The sequence below is a fragment of the Chaetodon auriga genome, chromosome 2 (assembly GCF_051107435.1).
Source record: "Chaetodon auriga isolate fChaAug3 chromosome 2, fChaAug3.hap1, whole genome shotgun sequence".
Classification (NCBI taxonomy): Eukaryota; Metazoa; Chordata; class Actinopteri; order Chaetodontiformes; family Chaetodontidae; genus Chaetodon; species Chaetodon auriga.
The window spans coordinates 25,876,047-25,894,551 of NC_135075.1; the positions used below are offsets into that span (position 1 = coordinate 25,876,047).

Sequence of the window (18,505 nt, forward strand, 5' to 3'; positions counted from 1 at the left end):
TATGTCATGTTTTTGACCGTTGACAGAGAAGACAGACAGGAAATGTGTAATAGTGGATCAGATGTTGGCAGCTCTGCGCTGTTATCGATTAGATTTGGAGAAGTTAACACTGCAGCAATCCAAGGTTACCCAAGATAGCATTTCTTTAGTTCTCATCCTCAAAGCCTTTCCTTTTGCACCATTGACAGTGAGACATAGCAGGGTGACATAACAACAAAGTAATAGTCTGATACTTTTTTCTTTTTCATATTTATAATACTAATGTATGTATACATACTGAAGGAATTTCAAATTTCTTTCAGTGTACTTGTACAATATATACAAAATACACAAAAAATATATAGAAAAGGTAAAAATAGACGTAAAAACATCTAAGCTGAACAAAGATAGCAATCATACACATACAACTCTATATGCACAGTAAATAGGTGGGGAAAAAAATTATATATAAATATATGTAAGAAGCACCAATGACGAACAAAAATATGTCTATATAGAGGACCAGTGTTATTTACAAATAGTGCAAAAACAAACTAACAACACAGAGGCAGCCATAGCAGCAGCATTTTCAATGGATAACTGTCATTTCAACAAAACTGCAGGCTACTGTTTGCTAGCATGTTAGCCACCGTGTTTACGACTTGTTCTGATGCCCTGAAGTGGACAAATAAAGTTAATTAAGAAAAGCAAGGGTAAAAAAAAAAAAAAAAACAACCAACAGAAACTCTGACAAGCAAAACTCCCAAAAACGAAGACTGTGACGTAATATGTGATTTTTTTTAAAAAAAAAAAATTTTTTTAATTTCACTTTCATTTTGTGATATCACCCAGGCTTTTCAGTTGATTGTCAGTTTGTGTTAACCTAAACTGCAGACGTTCGGCGCCATTTTAAACCCTTTGAAATTCTGACAGTTTTTTCTTCTCTCTCACACACACACACACACACACACACACACACACACACACATACAAATAAACAACTGACGCGGGCACAAACACGATAGCATCGACAGCACGTCCAAAACCTGCGCACACACACACATAAAACCCCCGCCCCCCTCTCGCGCCCCGTCTCCTAGCGCCACCACCCGCCCCTGTGGGCGGTCCGCTCTGCATCTTCGTGCCTGAACTCTGCAGCTTCACAAAGAGAAGAAGAAAAGCCGCCCGGTCGCCGCTGCTTGATGTGAGTTCCCCTGAGTTTGCTGTGAGCGGAGCTTTGTGCTCTTTAACCGACTGTTTAGCGGATCAGTGTGTGTCTGTGACCGGCTACGCCTCCGTGAGCGTGTGTGCGTGTCGGTGTGTGTGTGAGAGGTGGCACGGTGGAAACTTGACTGGAAACTTCGGAAAGTTTGCACCAAACTTCATGCAGTTTTCTGCTGATTTTGCCGCGGGCTGCCCTCGGGCTGCTTCACTCCTGTTCGTGTGGTTTGTTGTCGTTTTGTGTGTATGTGTGGAAAAGAATAGGGGCGCGAGGACGATAAGAGCGAGAGAGACATGGTGGAGGAGGGGGCCGAGGGGGTACAGACTGTCTTTAGAGTTTCTGTCTGCACTTTCTCTCACTAAATCCCGTGATGATCCTGTAGTACTCGTACCGTATTTCCACAACTTGTCTACTGCGTCTGTGCGGGTCTTAGAGTACTCTCACGCAGTATTTCTATGATGATTTAAAAGTGACGACCACCGCATACTGCACAGCACTCCTCTTAACGTTAGTTTTATATTTGTCTGTGGTTCTGGTCTGTTTGTTTTTTATCAGAGAAGTTTGTAGTTTTCCTGTACTTTCTCATTTTAGGCCAACTTCATCATAGCATCTGGTACAGTTTACCGTTATAACCACGCAGCCCATTTTAATGTAATTATACCTGACTCCTGTAATATTACTTGGTTGGTCAGTTCTTTCCACAATACCTGTTACTCATAACTTTAAAGTAGTGTGTCCTGTACTGGCCTTTAAACTCTACTGTGTTATTATTTCCCCATCATATACTTATGGTATCAGTCTGCCTTTGTTTTATTGCAGCTCAGCTTCATTACAACATCCACGTTTTCAACAGACACAGCAATCAATAGTTTTACCTCCAACACGTTTCCTACAGAAGCTCGTGAGATTAAAAAAATGTACTGATCCCCAGATAAGGTACAGTGAATTACAATAGTCAATTTATAATATTTCATCAGTATTGTGATAGTATTGGTGAGTCTGCCTGTTGTACTTGGTTTGTGTATTTTGACTTCACTGTGCTTCACTATTCAGATCTCTTACAGTGTAATATTAGATGGCCAGTCAGTTGTTTTGATAATATTCCTGTAATCAAATAGCGTCTTTTGATCAATGTGACCTAAATGTGATCTCCTGTAGCACCTCCGCAATGTTATTCTGACAGTATTTGTGCAGATTCACTAGTACTCCAGTGATATTTCTATGAATGGTCTGCTCTGTTTTGATATAGTTGTACTTTCAATCTGCTACACTTTTCCTATTGAAACACTTAAGATAAAATGTATTGATTCCCAGATAAGATCAACCTTCATTGATCCCCAGGAGGATGCAGTTTAGCGTTACAGCAGCACAAGAAACAGAGCAGTTTCTGGGTGTAACATTTATCTTTTATGATATTTTTGTAGCTTGTCTTCAATTACAGTATCGCCTCCAGTTTTCTGTTAAAATCTAGCACTTGTGTGTGTTGATCTCATTGTACTTAACTCTAATTTAATCTCCTACACTTCACCAAAGAAATACTCAAAGTAATAGTATGTCTGTCCTACCCTATTTTGACTTTATGGTACTCCACTGTATCATTATCTTTTGCAGTTTTCCTATAATTAGGCATAGTTAGCGGGTATTCTGTAGTTATCTTATTGCAGGTCTACTTCATTATAACGTCTCCTGCAGTTTTTCTGTGATACTTTCAGTTTGTCGGAGCCGCTCAGCTGCTCGTTGCTGAATGCTTGTACTCCTACGATATCACTGGGTGGTCGGTTGTTTCTGCAGTAATTCTTTGGTACTTGAATTGCAGTAATATGCAGAGTCAGATGATATAAATTTGCCAGCGACCTTGTACTGTAAAGTTTGAACAGAGCTCTACTTCCTTTTGATAACATGTGGATGCATTCGGTCATTGTGGACAGTGTTTAAAATGAATGGTGAGGACTGATTCATGGTGATACTGGATGTTTTGAGGATTGTTGCATCAACATGATTAAATCTGTGGCTAGTTACTGTACTGGAAACCTTCATTGTGATGACTCCTGCTGTTTCCTGATATATTTACAGCCTTTTACTCATCTGCCTGATTCCTTTTTTGATTAATTGATGAATAACTTTTTCTAGAAGTAGCAAAAAGCGTCCATCACAGTCTCCCAGAGTCAGAGAGACGTCTTCAGAAGTCGTGTATCGTCCGATTGCGGCCCCAAATCCAAAAACATTCATCTTAGAATGACATAAAACAGAGAAAATCAGCATCTCCTCACATCAGTGAAGCTGAAATCAGAAAAACTATTCACTGATTATTAAAAGCATTGCCGATTAGTAGTTTGTCGATCCAAGACTCGGTCAGTTAGTTGTTTCTATAACATCTACGATCTTTAAATACTGTGTCTCTGGAACGTTTTGACCGTATTGTACATCACCATAACCTCCTGCAGTACTTTACAATAGGACAGTGATGTGAAGGGGACGGCTGTGGCGTCCATGAAACAGTCCAGCGGGTTTTTGTACTAGTGGAAATCAAATATCACTAACATTTACCTCTTTGAACAGCCACTTCTATAATGACCTGCTTACACGTTTTTCGATGTCGTTTTCTTACAGTCTTACTAGTATTTCTAACAGATGTGGCGCTTCTCGCCATGAATGAATATTAGTGACTTCATTATGCTTTTTATGTTATTTTATCCACTTTTTGTCTCTAATATTCCCATAAAGGGATATTTGGCTTCATGGTTATTACATATTACTCTTCTCCTGTAGTATTTATATGGAATAGTGTGTTTCTGGCCCTCGGTGATGAATTCTTTTTACTTCTTGCTGTGTGTCTCTATATTGCTTCTCCGTGTGCGTGTTAATGTTTAGAAATGACAGTGTTTGATGTGATGTGTGACTCTGTGTTTATGGTATTTAGCCTAATGTGACATCTGAAGCAGGACAGTGGGACACACACAGGAACATAATGATAGATGGAGGTTGTGTGGTCTGTGAGTCAAACCTCCCTCTCTGTATTTGGACAGATGTAATTATAGAGGCCTGATTCTAAATCTGAACTTCAGAAACAGATTGTTACAGACATGACTGACTGTCTCGAGCCAGATTTATTTCTTCAGCTGAGAATCACAGATTTTCCTTTACAATCTGTCCAGTGTATGACACCTTTTATTCCCACAGCCTCGACTCAGAGGAATGAAAAAATTCATTAAAGAGGGAGAAACGTCTGGAAGAGCAATAGAGGAGGAGATCCTTCTTCCAGGACAGACAGGAAATGGATGTTGTCTTTACAGAGCAGAGAGCTGGACCACAAGGACAATCAGAGCATAAATACTGTATGTAATATTAAGTTACCTTGTTTGTGTCTGAGTGACTGTGAGTCAGCATTGTAACAGGAAGTCAGTGTTTCTCACCAGTGTTGTTTTGTCTGAAGTCACCATTTAAAGTGTGTGTGTGTGTGTGTGTGTGTGTGTGTGTGTGTGTGTCTCACTTTTTCCTCTGGTCCCTTCAAACCTTTTTGAGCTGAGGCTCGACATTTTTTCCACCCTGTGTCTGGTCAGTGACACTTAAAGGAAATAACAATGTCCTGTTTCTGCTGCCTTCACGGAAACCAAAACTTTGATTCGTGTCCAAAAACCTGGAGAACTAATGACATTCCCACCAGCCTCAGCTGCTCTTTGTGTTAAGTGCTAATTAGCAAATGCAGGCATGCTAACACACTATACTGAAATGATGGACATCATACCTGCTAAACATCAGCATGTTAGCATTGTCATTGTGCGCTCGCTGATGTTAGCATTTAGCTCAGAGCTGCTAGCATGGCTGTACAGTCTTGTACAGTTTTACATGAATGTGAAATGAACCGAACAGACTGGATTTAAAAAAAAAAAAGGAGTGAAACTAACGATTCTTTTCATGATCAATCAGTTTGTGATTTTTTTCTCTAATTGCCAGCTTTTATGATAATTGATTAATTGTTTCAGTCAAACTGTGAAACTCTTGATGGTTTCACCTTATTAAATGTGAGGATTTGCTGTGTTTCTTTAGATTTTATTGAAAATAAATGAAAATGAAGGGGTTTTTTTTACTGTTGGTTGGACAAAATATCTGGCTGTGTGTATACAGTCTCAGCGAACTCCAGTCTTGTATCTGCAGATGTGGTCGCGCTTCTGACAGTTTGTTGAAGTGTTTTGTTAGTGTTAGCACGCTGCCTTCCTCTGTGTGACATCAAAACATGGCAGAATAATTGTTCGTTTGGCTTTATTTTTTGGAAAACATTTTAAAAGGAAGGGAAAACCCTGATTTTTATAAATGCACATTTGGGCAGTGTCCATGATATTTCGAGTTTTACGGCTGATTTCACTTTTATCGCCAGTTTCCGTGTTTCTGTCTGTTTTCTGCATCCTGGGAATTCATAGGGTCCTTTCACTGCAGCCAGGCTTTGCTCTTTATCTGCTGCTTCCATTAGTTTCCCCTGCAGTTCTGTAATCAAGGAAAAAATATGCATTTCCCGAATGTGAGGTCAGTCCCACCCCCTCTGTCAGACTGGCTGGAGAGAACGAGACGGGGTAAGATCCGGTGGGCCCACGGCCGCTCTGTATTTTAGGATCAGCCATGTGGGACGTGGTTGACTTAACGTGAAGGAACTACGTGTTATTTCGAATTTGTTGTAGTGTCATCTTTTGAAAACTGGTGTGATGAAGCTCTTTGATTTGTCACCTGTTGAATTCACTGGATGAACCAAAAACAACTCCTGTCTTCTTATTTTATCCAAAAACAGCAAAGAAGAAGAAGATCACAACCTGTTTTTTGTAGCAGTCGATAGCAGCTCAGAACAGGAAGCTGAAAGTTTGGTCATTTATAGGTATGCAGAATATTTTAGGCAACCTCATCACAAACAGAATAATGTTTGCTCCAGCATGTAGCAGCTTCCTCACGATCTGTTGAACATGTTCAAAACTCTTCAGCTTAATATGACCTTTATGTTTGTGCTTTATTTTCTTTCATATAGTCGTCGTTTTCTGCCGCTCTTCAGTTCAACTTTGTGCTTCGTGGGGGGTTGTCACTTCCTTTTTCTCACAGACAAGTTTAACTGTACCGTGTGGCTTCTGTTCAGTTTTTCATATCCCTTTTGCACATTTCACATTATCTGTCTAACACATGAGCATCAGGGCCATTTTTTTTTTTAACGGTCACAGGATCACATGATGTTTATTCGCTGCCTGTTTTCACAGTTTTTCTCACACATTCACGCTGCAGTAGAAACGACATGTTGCAGTTTTCTAACCGCTGTAGTTTGGAGCACCATACAATTCAAACAACTTGTTTTATGTGTAAGTTTATATGAGCTCAGGCAAATAACGGGGCTAAAAGACTGTGAGCTGGTTTTTATTTAAAGTCTCCATGACGGTCTGTCTCGTGAGGACCTGGAAACTTTTCTGTAATTATGTCCTTCGTGGCTCAGTGTGGACGTGTACAGTACAGTCACACTGCATGCTGCAGATTACAGTGTTAATGTATGAATACGCGCAGTCAGCCAGTAGGTAGAAATTAAATGTCAAGTTAAATCACTGGCTGTCAGCTGTTTGATTAGAGCTGGATACTGTTAAAAATATTGAATTATTAGTTTTGATACAAAACCTGAGTTTCAGTATGTTTTTATTTTAGTACCTTACTTTGAGACATATAAACATGTTTAGTCACTGAGGTTGTTGAATGTCTCAATGCAAGCAGCTGTACAGGAACTGCGACTAAATGCAATCTGGCCAAACTATGTTGTAATCAATATCTGATCAAACACTTTGACCAGAAATCTGATGTCAACACACTCTCAGAATCTGTTGCCATCGAATTAGACTAAAACTAACTGATGGGTCAGATGTCAATAAAGTGAAAAAGTCAAACTGACCCTTTAATACTAATTTAATAAACCAAGACTTAACATATCGTGACTGAGCGAATTTGAAATTGTAGAAAACGTTCTTAACTTCAATGATGTCAACTGTTCCCTGAAGAAAAATACAGCAAAAACAGTAAAACAAGTTTTAGTCTTGGTCAGTGTGGCGCTCTGTGCGAGAACTGACACCATTTTTCTTCTGCGGTGTCGTTATTTTCCAGCTCGTCTCTGCGCTCCATCAGCAGAGCAGCTGGTTTCCATTCTGGTGTCAACACAGAGGTCAGAGGTCACAGAGAGAGAGCCAGGAAGGAGTGCTGTCACATGGTTTTCTCTACACAGGAAGACATGTGGCCTTTAACCCCGTCACCCCACCCCCCCATCCTCCGAACCCTAAAATAACATACAGACACTGTGACTGAGCTGATAGCCATTAACTCTCCACGTCCTGTCCTCTGTGTACTTTGAGCCATGAAGGGGCTAAAGAATATAAGTACGGTTCAGTCTGAAGACAGGATGTGACCAGCTGAGTTCAACAGCCTCGTGAAAGAAATCTGTTTGAACTTAATACTGTCAGACTAACATAAAGGCTCCAGCAGCACAATTAGACATACGCAGAAAGAAATTAAACACATCTTGTTTTTTCGTAATACGAGCTCTGTAATACATTTCCCACATAGGCATCATCTCTCGTGCGCAAAGAAAATGAAATCTATTTAATAAACCGGGAAATATTGGAAAAATACAGCATGTGAGCAAAGAGGATTGTCTTGTCGTGTCTAGAGTTTCACCCAAATTAGGATAAATAAGGCTATTTTTGACTACTCTCAATCCACGATAATAAAATCCTGCAGCAAAGTTTAAACCTGCGGCCCGGATTGGTCGTCTATAGACTGATGGCTTTTGTGGTCCGGACATCCTGCACACCAACCAGAAATTTAACTTTTTTTTTTTTTTATTCTCTCGGCCCAGATTTGTAAAAATGGCAGCCCACAAAACCACTGAAGTCAACAGATGAAGCGCAGACCTTCCTCTGTTCATTTGCCAATGATAGCATCTCAGCAGGGGTCCTCCAAACATTCTTGGCTGTTTGCATTGTGTTGAAGAGGATGTCATGGAAGTCTCAGCCGGTGGCGTCATGGCAGTCGCACCTACACTGAGATGTTTTGTAGTCAGCTGATTTTGAGACAGCTCTGTAAAAGTCTACAGGCTGCTCTGCTCTTATTCTGCATCCTGTGTACAGTGACACAGCTAAAAAACAAAAGTGCAGTGATTCAACTCGGGGACTTCCCATCTGATCACTCAAATCATACCAAGCCATCACTTTGAAGCCGGCGGTGTTTTATTCTGAAGACAAGATGAACATCGGCCCCTACTCTGTTTACCAACATGTATCGTAACGGACTATCAACCTTCAACAGAGACGTTGATCCATGTGTCCCTGCTCTCTGTGTGGACAGATCCACAGCAAATATCCAGCTGGTCGCTTTGTTATGAACTGTTTCTGAGGCCTTTGTACCAGGACGAGTTTACACAGTAAACATGGCACACATTCAAGCTCTGTGCTAACTTGCTAATACAGATGCCAATCCAGAAGCTTAGCTTCCTGTCAGGGACTTTTCCCAGCTTTTCTCGTGGGAGCGCTGCCCTTTCCTGCCTGGGGAGGATACAAATAACTTGAACAAATATGTGCGAGTGTGTTGATCTGTTAATCAGCATCTGTCCTGACTCGTCTACTCTGGTCTTGTTTTCCACAGTTACTGTGACTGTACACGCATGGCAGTAGTTACAGCAATTCTACAAGAGTTTACAGCGGTTTAGAGCGCTTTCAGACAGGAAATAAAGAACATTTTTGGCTCTGTTTGTATTCAGCCATGTATGAAAAGTAGAGAAAGAGTCACAACACCTGGTGATAATGATCAGCTGGACGTTTGTGTCCATTCTTTTTTTTTTCTTTTAACCTCTTTTTGTCTTGGTCAAAAGGCAAAAATCTTGCACGCAGTGACAAGTCATTGGATAATAAGCTCAAATAAAAATGTTACTTCCATATAGTCAGTACAGGGTTGTGAGAGTTGTTCCATGCTGAGCTCAAATTGTTGTACACTGAGCTCTGAGCAGTACGGTGAAAAAAAGACTGTTCTTGGTGAGATAATGTAGATCATAGTGTTGAATAACACCGAGCAAGGTGAAAATATATATCTGCATCAAAATATAACATTAAAACCTCTTCCACACTGGACAAAAAAACACAAACACCCACTCATTCAGTGGGAGAGGGTACAATTCATTCCCGCACCAAATGACTCCACATAGTCACGGTTATTTATCGGCGATGGAAACGTGACGCCCGGTCGACACGCTCATTTTTGGCCCCTTTTCTGGAGCGATGTTATGATGCGTATTGAAATTCCGGACATTGGCACGTAAATGGCCTGGAAACCCGAAACACTCCGACATCCTTCAGTCTGCTTTGAGTTTGAAAGAGAGGCTGAAGTGGAACCTGTGGAGCGTCTTTGGCCACACTGGCTGTGCTGCTGAAGGGACGATAACCTCTGGACTGAACTGTAATAACTTCATCTGTTAACCTTTCCAGACAAACAAACATGTGACCTTGATATAATCATGATGAATTCGTTACAGTGAACCCGATCAGGCTGAAAACGATGTGCGTGTGTTGAACCTTGTGCTGATGTAGCCTTTATGTTAATGTGTCACATTCAGTTCAGACTTGAGTGCAGTCGAAGTGCTACAGAAATATCACAGCTCCAGCCTTGTCAGATTCATGTCGAGACTTTTTGGTTAAAGTTTCTTGAAAGGTGAATTTGCCGCCACGTTCATGTAACGAGGTGCAGGTCAGAAAGGAGCTTAAGTGCGGCGAATTGAGGGAAAATTAATGCTATTAGCGCTGAGTGTGTTGAACCGGTTACAACAAACATTATGAAAGAAATATCACTTACACAACAGAGAAGTGAAGAAACACAGACATACAGGTCAGCTGATTTAGACCACACACACACACACACACACACACACACACACAGTGAGGGAGGGAGATTGAAGCAGAAAGGAGGAGAGCGAGAACTGAAACAGGAGAAGCTGAACTGAATCCAGATCTGATTGGTATTCAGAGCCTGAGTCTGTCTGCAGGGAGACATTCCTGCAGGAGGAGAGGGGAGGTGTGGTGCAGGAGGAGGGAGTGGGGGAGCAAGAGGGGGGAAGAGGGTGGAGGAGGGTGGCTCCATTCATCAGCAAAAATCAAAAGCTGGACCTCCCTCCCTTTCTCCTCCTGTGTTTTCGAGGTTGAAGGCATCGTGTTTGTTGTTGTACGTGATGTCGGTGTTGAAGAACTGCTCAGTCATCATCACCATCATCATCATCATCATTAGCAGTGATGACATCGTCAACAATAACAAGATAATGTTCTCTGTGCTGAACCCAAGCAGCAACTTCTGGGGCTGAAACATGAAGCCAACACAAATGGCAAAAGCTGCAGTTCCTCTAATGGCCACTTGAGGCTGGCTCCAAAACCGAGACAGTTCCCATAGACCCCCATGTTGAAACTTAACAGCAGAAATAAACATGTTTGCAGCCCGCGTACAAAAAATGGTTTTGTTAATAGCTAATTTTCCGGTTCACAACAACTGTATGAGGGATGAGTTTTGATATAACTTCTCATTTAAGTTATGTCTTAAATTTATGCATATTTATGGGCACAGCTGCTTTGAGTGGCGGCTAGCCACTAGGTTTCAGCAACCAGGCTTCATTCGGCGAGTTTGGCGGAGTCAGGCTTCCGAAAGCTATGGGTGACGTCAGGGAGGCCGTGTTTTGTACAGTCTATGTTAAACCCCTGTAACCTCACTGTTGGTGTTTTTAGGTCATTTTCTGGTTCTGATTGAAGTTTTCTCAGAGCAAAGAGAAGCTGCGGTGATGTCATCTGTTTGCTATGGGCGCTTAGATTCTTCTGAATAGTGTGTCATGGGTGAATAGTTTGTTATGGATAGCGGACATTCCTCCGAATTACTGAGTTACCATGTATCTGATTAACTGCACTGCGTAAAACCCAGAATTTCTTTGAACCTGCCTCAGAGCATGACGTCTGTACTGCAGCAGTCCAGCAACTAGTCTGCAAACACAAAGTTTCCCTTTGATCTGTTTATTGTTGACAGTGTCTCTCTTTTTCTGTCTGACACAGGTGTGACCACAGGTCCCGTCTTCGCCAATCGGAAAGCAGCACAGTTCACAGGACAGGAAGTGACACGTTCGGGCTCCATGGAGACGAAGCCGAGCAGAGGGACAACAGAACAGGGGAAGATGTCCAGATGACACAGTCCAGCCATGCTGACATAGCAGGCTGAACGGTCGATCAACGTGCGCTTGCTCCATCTGCCGGCCACTCGTCATCCGTCCAGCCATGTTGTTGAGGAGAAAGATGTGTGTTGCCTTGGCGATTGCTGCCATTGTCTTCCTCATGCTCGCCAGTCAGAGCATCCAAAGGAGACATTTCCTGCCGCTGTCATTAGCCCTGGCCATCAGCCGAGCCACGCCCACCAGCAGGGAGAAAGGTGGGGAGCTCGCGTCGCCGTCGATGGAGTAAAAAACCTCTCCGTTTGACAAAACTGGGAGTGAGGTTTACGGTGTCGTCCATCCTAACAATGGATCCGTAAAAGTTTTAACTTTTCACAGTTTCGATCAATATTCACCAAATTCGTTACACGAATATGTGAAGATTGTCTGATCGTCCTTCGTGGTTTCCACATTTGTTTCAATTTCACAAAGACCGCCAGAGCTCGTTGTGTTGTTGTTGAAGTAAAACAATTAATAACAGCAGCAGTATTTATTGTATCAGTAGAAGAACTTAATGCGTATTACCAATGGAAGTATTAGAGGTAGAAGTAGTAGTAGTTAGTACTATTAGGATAATAGTAGCAGTAGTAGTGTTGTGATTGTTTCAGAGGTGCTAACAGTGTTAGCAGAACTCCAATAATGCAGTGTTCGCTGACTCTGTGTCTGTGTTTGCAGTATGTAAACCTACTGCGCCTCCTGCTGATCTGACCCTAGACCCTGCCGGGACCCCCCCTCCTTTCAGGAACACCCAACCTGAAGCCGAGGAGGAGCCTTTAGAGGACTCGCAGTATGTCCTGAGGTAAGACGCAGGAGGTCAGCGACTCTGTGTATCCCATGATTCCCCGTTCTGTCCCCGTCTCACTCCTCTGTGTCGTCCTCTCTCAGGTCGTGTGGTTGTGCTGAGTCCTGTGTTTCAGACCCGGGGGGGTCAGACTGGTTCAGCCAACGCTATGACCCCAAACAGCAGCCCATCCTCCGAGACACCAGCAAACACTTTGACCCGGACGCGCTCAGATGGTGGCTGGTGAGGATGAACTACTTCAACTAGAATAAGATGAAGCCTCAAAAGTACATTTCTACATGATGATTCATCAGTCTGAGGTTTGAAATCCAGTTTAAAGAGTCGAGTTAGATTAAAAAGCATCATTATCGTGAGTGTATATCAAGGTTTTGTTAATTTGGCCCAAGTTTAAGATCTGTTATTACTGTAAACTAATTCAGCTCAATCAAACAATTTGTATTTGCAGAGCTGTGATACATTTTTGCAAGTTAATGCACAAAAATCAATAAATCAGGGCGAGAGATTTTATTATACACAGCAGCTTCACTGCAAGTATGTAAAAGGCACTCAAATCACTGTTGGATTTAAATCATTATATGCCTCAATCCTATTATTTCTTGTACTAATGTAATTTAATTCCACAATCAGTGATTAAACTGCAGATAACCATAATGTCAGTATTGGTACTTTTCATTAACAGTAAAGTAAATCACCAATAAATAAATTTTTTAGGTGCTTTTTTTTGCTTTCTTTAACTGACTGTGGTGCAGTAACACAGTGTGAGCCCCTATACAGAAAATGATCACAGGCTGCAGGCTGGAAGTGACCTGACAGCATTTAATTGATGTGTCAACACTGAGAGTAGCAAAACCGGCTGAATCACAGACGACCAAAGACCAAAGAACAACATGTAACTTACTGCACTGTGGCCATACAATGTGTTTCAGTAAATAGTCAGGACCAATCATAAAATCTGTATTTTCAGAGACTGAAATGTAAGAAGCCCTTATTTTTGGTCGAAGCTGTCAGCAGTCTGCATGAGTCTTTTTCCTGCATTTATAGATTCAGTCCTGCTGCAGAAACCATTAGTAGATTAAAGGGGGGGGGGGGGGGGGGCAGAGGAGGGGAGGCGGTAGAAATGTTGCTAACATCATCAGTCTGAGCCAGAGTATGCTGTATCTGCTCTGTGAGAGCTAAATAAGAACAACCAGAGCTGTGTGCCGCAGTTACACCGCTCATACATGCTTTTATGGTTACGGTCTACAGCGAAAAACAGAAAGAAGAATCAAAAAATGCTTTTAGAGCTGGTGGAAAGTGTGTTTTTGTTTTGTTTCTTTCATTTTTGTTGGACCTAGACTCACAGGGTCAGCTTAAAAAGCTTAATAAACCTACATTAAAATCCAATGTGATCCGCTCCACCTCTCCACAGGGTCTTCAGCGGTCCGGTAACGACCAGACTCTAGAGGAAGTGATGTCAGAGATGTTCCAGGTCATTCCCCCGCCCACCGTGGACTTCAGGCCCCTCCCCTCCCGTTGCCGTCGTTGCGCCGTGGTTGGCAACTCCGGCAAACTGCGACAGTCAGGAAACGGCAAACTGATCGACTCCCACAACTCAGTAATCCGGTACGTACGTCCGAGATCAGGCATCTTTATGTTGCCAGCTTCCTGCTCCTCATCTTCCTCACCTTCTTCTCCACAGGATGAACAAGGCGTTAACTCGAGGATTCGAGAAAGACGTCGGGAACCGGACGACACATCATTTCCTGTATCCAGAGAGCGCGGTGGATGTCGAACATGGCGTCAGCCTCGTCCTCCTGCCGTTTAAACTGAGGGACCTAGAATGGCTGACCAGCGCGCTGTCGACCGGCCAAATCAAAATGTATGAAGTATCCAGTAAACGTAGAGAGAAAAAAACACTCAGATGGCAGTTTATTAGTTTCACTGAGCTAACACTAATGCAGCCTAACACAACAGTCCTGTAATAAATCTTATATTCTAACATCAAATATTATAATCTAATATTTAACATCAAACAGGATAAAATGTGAACTGTACAGACATGCACATAGATAAAGAGAAATACTGTTAAATATGTAATACTTGAAGTATATTTTGACCAACTCTTTCTGTTTGTGTTCAGGACCTACATGAGGGTTAAAGACCGAGTGGAGGCGGATAAAGACAAGGTAAAACAAGTGCTGCGTCGTGCTCTCACCACATCACACACGAAGATAAACCTGTTACAGTGAACAAAAGAGTACACTCACATGTTCGCATACATTTGTGTGTGTGTGTGTGCGTGCGTGCGTGCGTGCGTGCGTGCGTGCGTGCGTGCGTGCGTGCGTGTAGGTTCTAGTGGTGAACCCGGTGTTCTTCAAGTATGTTAATGATCGTTGGACCGAGCATCACGGCCGCTACCCGTCCACCGGCATGCTGGCCATCATCTTCGCTCTGCACACCTGTGACCAGGTAGGAAGGAGGGGGGCGGAGTCTGTCACCTGCATACTCCAAAACGCTTAGTCAACTTAAATTCAGGGACACTGGGACGCAACAAAACTCTTCTTTTATATCCATGTTTGATGATTTTAGTCTTAGTATCCCTGCACAGCGTGGTGCATTCAGGGATACTCGCATAGAGAGAGACGTAGATATTATCTTGCGGTACATCATGGCTGCACTTCCTGTCTGTGTTCAGGTGTCAGTGTTCGGTTACGGTGCCGACGAGCAGGGGAACTGGCATCACTACTGGGAGGAAAACCGCTACGCCGGAGCCTTCAGGAAGACCGGCGTCCACAGCGCCGAGTTCGAAACGCATGTCATCCATCAGCTTGCCAAGGCGGGCAAGATCAGCCTACACCTGTGACACGACCACTGACCTACAGACCGACAGACTGATGGACTCACCTGCACACCTGCATACATGCAGCGGTGCTGACTGACCTACGGACAGACTTGTTGACTGACGGGCTGATCTGCTCGCCGATCAGCAGATTGTTGAGGCCGAGCACCAGCTGGATCTCGCCTGATATCAAGCTGAGTCGGTTTGATCGCGGCTGAGCGTCGGCTCGCCCGGCCGTCCTCTGGCACTGACAAACAAATCTGAGCCGACTCTGGACCGTGAATGGCTGCCACGGACATGTGGTCAGGAATCGGACTTGTTAACTTGTAGCACGTCAGTCATTACGTGCGTGCTTTGAGTCGGCCGTCGGGGCCTGTACGTACCTGGATTACCTGTAAACGGAGCCTTCGGGGTGGGCGGGGCTCAGATATGCTCTGTGTGCAGACCCCTGCTGGTTTAAATGAGTTCTAGCTCAACTTGAACGCAGACTGTTTTTCGGGACCTTCCACTGTTGAAGCAGACAAGCCGCCCTGCTGTCTGCGACTGTAAGGAAACAACCACAGACGATTTTTTTATATATTTTTTCTATTGGATTTTATAGACGCTCTACAGGGATAGCCTCTTTTTTTAATCAAAGCACTTTGCCCTGGAGGAGTAATAGTTCAAAGAAGCCACGTTGATATTTCTTTGTCCAATCACGTAACAAGACATTTTGTATTTTATATCATTTATAATCCAACCATTTATTCTACCTGAACCTTAAAGCAGTCCGTCCTGAACTGGACGATGTTTCCGTCCTGACAAACGAGACGACAACTTTTTTTTAAGTTCTTTCACGTCAGCGATGACGCTTCCTGTCTCGGCCATATATGGCGGTGGAGGCAGCGAGTGGGAGGAGCCTGTGTGAGGTTCTCAGCCTGTGTTTGAGCTTCTCCATGATGATTCAACAGCGTGCAGGTTTTCAGCTGGTTTCACTGACTGCCCAGCGCAGGAACATTTTATTTGTTTTCACATATTTTACAGTTAACAGTAAAGACATAACTTACGATGTGAGTCGGTGACTAACCTGCAGACTGTTGAACTAGTGGACAGACGTGATTGTAACTCCTCTGAGTCACGTTCAGCTGATAGGAGTGACAAAGACGAGGAGGCCTGCACGGCTTTTAACGAAAGGTTTATTAAACAAATCTTAACAAAGTCAAACAATCAGTAACATCACCAGTGTGTGCGGTGCATGAATGAATGGAAGATGTAGTGCAATGTACAAAAGTCCAACCAAAAACAACCAACCATATGAATGATGAGAGACTGACCGGTCCAGCAGGTAGCAGCGGAGTCCGCCTGCTGTCTGCTGGACTCCCTCTTACAGGTAGATGACAGCGTGCAGGGCTTTCACACCTGCACTGTGAATGAACAAACACCTTTGCTGACTGTCAGTCACAGATTACTGAATGTTCCTGTTGACGTTTTCACACTGAGCTGAGTCTGAATCTGAGGTCGATCATCCCTCTCACTTAGGTAGTTTCTTTCAGCTGCGCTTTTTTTGTTTGCACGATGGCTACTCCGCGGCGGACGATGTGAAGTAACGTCAGCAGCAGGCTGAACAAACTACAACTGCTGAGCGAAGACAAACGTGCCATATCAGTGTTTTCAGTGTCATATCAGACGTTTTAATTGGACTTTGCCAATTATTTATTCTGTGTGTAGAAAAAAAAATTATCATAAATTTTGTTTTCAAGGTTAACACAGATGTTGAGGATAAAAGTTATCCTGCACTGCCCAAACTAATCGGTTCTTCAGAAGCGTATTTAGCAGCTCGACGTCTTGCACTAGTAAGCAGCGCCTTTTATTTTAGTGTCGTGCCTTTGCTAATGCTAACTAGCTAATGTTATCGTCTCTTGAGAGGAAACGTCGCAGATTTATGTATTAAGTGCATCCACAGATTCTGGTGTGATAATTGAAGCCTGGTCTGCCCCCTAGTGGATAAACCTTTTAATCCTCTGTGGACACAAATTGTTGCTTTTTGACTTTGCAGGTTTTGACATAATTTTTGGGGATCTGTTCCCAGATTCAGACCAACCTGCCAGTGTGAAACCGCTCCGTAAAGAGCTCAGTCAGCTTCAAACAAGCTTGCTGGTTTAGCGTCTAACGGCCGGGATACGCTAGAAAAGAAGTTTTTAGCGTGAAGTCTTGTTTGACTATGTCTGAAGGCAAAGTGTTCATAGCAGCTCCGAACAGCCGCTCTGGAAAGCAGAGTGAAAAGGCTGCAGGCATAGACTCCTGGCTGCGTCCCACCACCTCCCTGAACTCCGTCCAACAACTCTCTCTCTTTGCGGTCCCAATGCACAAATGGGGATAACAGCACACTTTCAGACCGTCTCTCCTGGAAGTGATAAAAATTGTCAGATGCAGCTGTCGGAAAGGGAGGTTTCAGACGCTGTTAGATGATCCCACAAGCACTCCGTTTGAAGCAGGCTGAGGCCTCTATAAATAATCATAAATGCTGAATCATTATCCGGACGCTGTTGCTCTGTCGGTAACTCGGCTGCAGTTTAGAGCTGAACCCCGTTTGTCTTGTTGCACAGGCTGAATGCACCTGAGTGCTGAGTCATCATAAGCTGTGGTTTAATTGGAAACATCTGCTGCTCACTTTAATAGTTTTCATGCACTGCTGGGATTCAACACTTTGTTGGCTTCTCCGGGGAAACTTCCTGCTGGTAAACTGGGAAATTATCCACCTAATGAGGAACACTCAGCCACTAAATGACAGAGTAGCAGCCCTCTGGAGTCCTGAGCTGGACTTGACATCTGGATGCATGTTTTGGAAATTGCAGACTATGTTGTATTAAAAAAGATTTACTTCCTCATAGGAAAAAAAATTAAGTTTGTTGAGAGTATAAATCCAAAGTTGTGCTTATTAGATTCCCTGCAGTCTGGAAATTAAGAGATTATTTCCTTCAAGAATGCAGGAAGGTGCAGATTAAATCGAATCAACCAATCAGCTGCTAGTATTTGTGATCTGTAGATTTAAAGCAGAGCGACGACCACTAACCAAACGAGATGTTTGTATGATGTATGTTCAGTTATCACAGCTTTAATTCAGCTCTTTATGTTTAAACTGTGACTGTGTTATAAAAGAAAGAACTGTCAGTTTCACTTCACAAACAACCTGCTGATCATCTGTTCATTCATTCATAGTAACCCAACAGACAGAAGCACTGTGATATCTCAGAAACATGTAAATCCTCCACTGTCACTCTGAAAGAAATAAAAAGGATGAAACAAAACCGAAGAGTTTTTTTTTTTCTTCTCACATCAAAAACTCTGGAGGTAAAAGTTGATACAATCTAACTCAAATGAGAAAAGTTGTGCTGAGGAACGTGAAAACATTCGGCTCAGTGTCCGCTGTGAGAGGATGGGATGTGAGTCGTGTTGTCCTTCCTGTCT

At 43.0% G+C, this 18,505-nt stretch overlaps 1 protein-coding gene across 1 annotated transcript; it reads left to right on the forward strand.

Annotated features, from left to right (window-relative positions):
• The first annotated feature begins 1,099 nt into the window (after positions 1 to 1,099).
• st3gal8 (ST3 beta-galactoside alpha-2,3-sialyltransferase 8) lies at positions 1,100 to 18,319 on the forward strand. The gene is made up of 9 exons (XM_076743393.1): positions 1,100 to 1,183; positions 11,287 to 11,656; positions 12,114 to 12,237; positions 12,324 to 12,462; positions 13,649 to 13,842; positions 13,919 to 14,098; positions 14,360 to 14,405; positions 14,569 to 14,688; positions 14,915 to 18,319. The coding sequence occupies exons 2-9, from the start codon at positions 11,506 to 11,508 to the stop codon at positions 15,080 to 15,082; spliced, it is 1,122 nt and encodes a 373-aa protein (XP_076599508.1). The 5' UTR covers positions 1,100 to 1,183; positions 11,287 to 11,505; the 3' UTR covers positions 15,083 to 18,319.
• Positions 18,320 to 18,505: the final 186 nt, after the last annotated feature.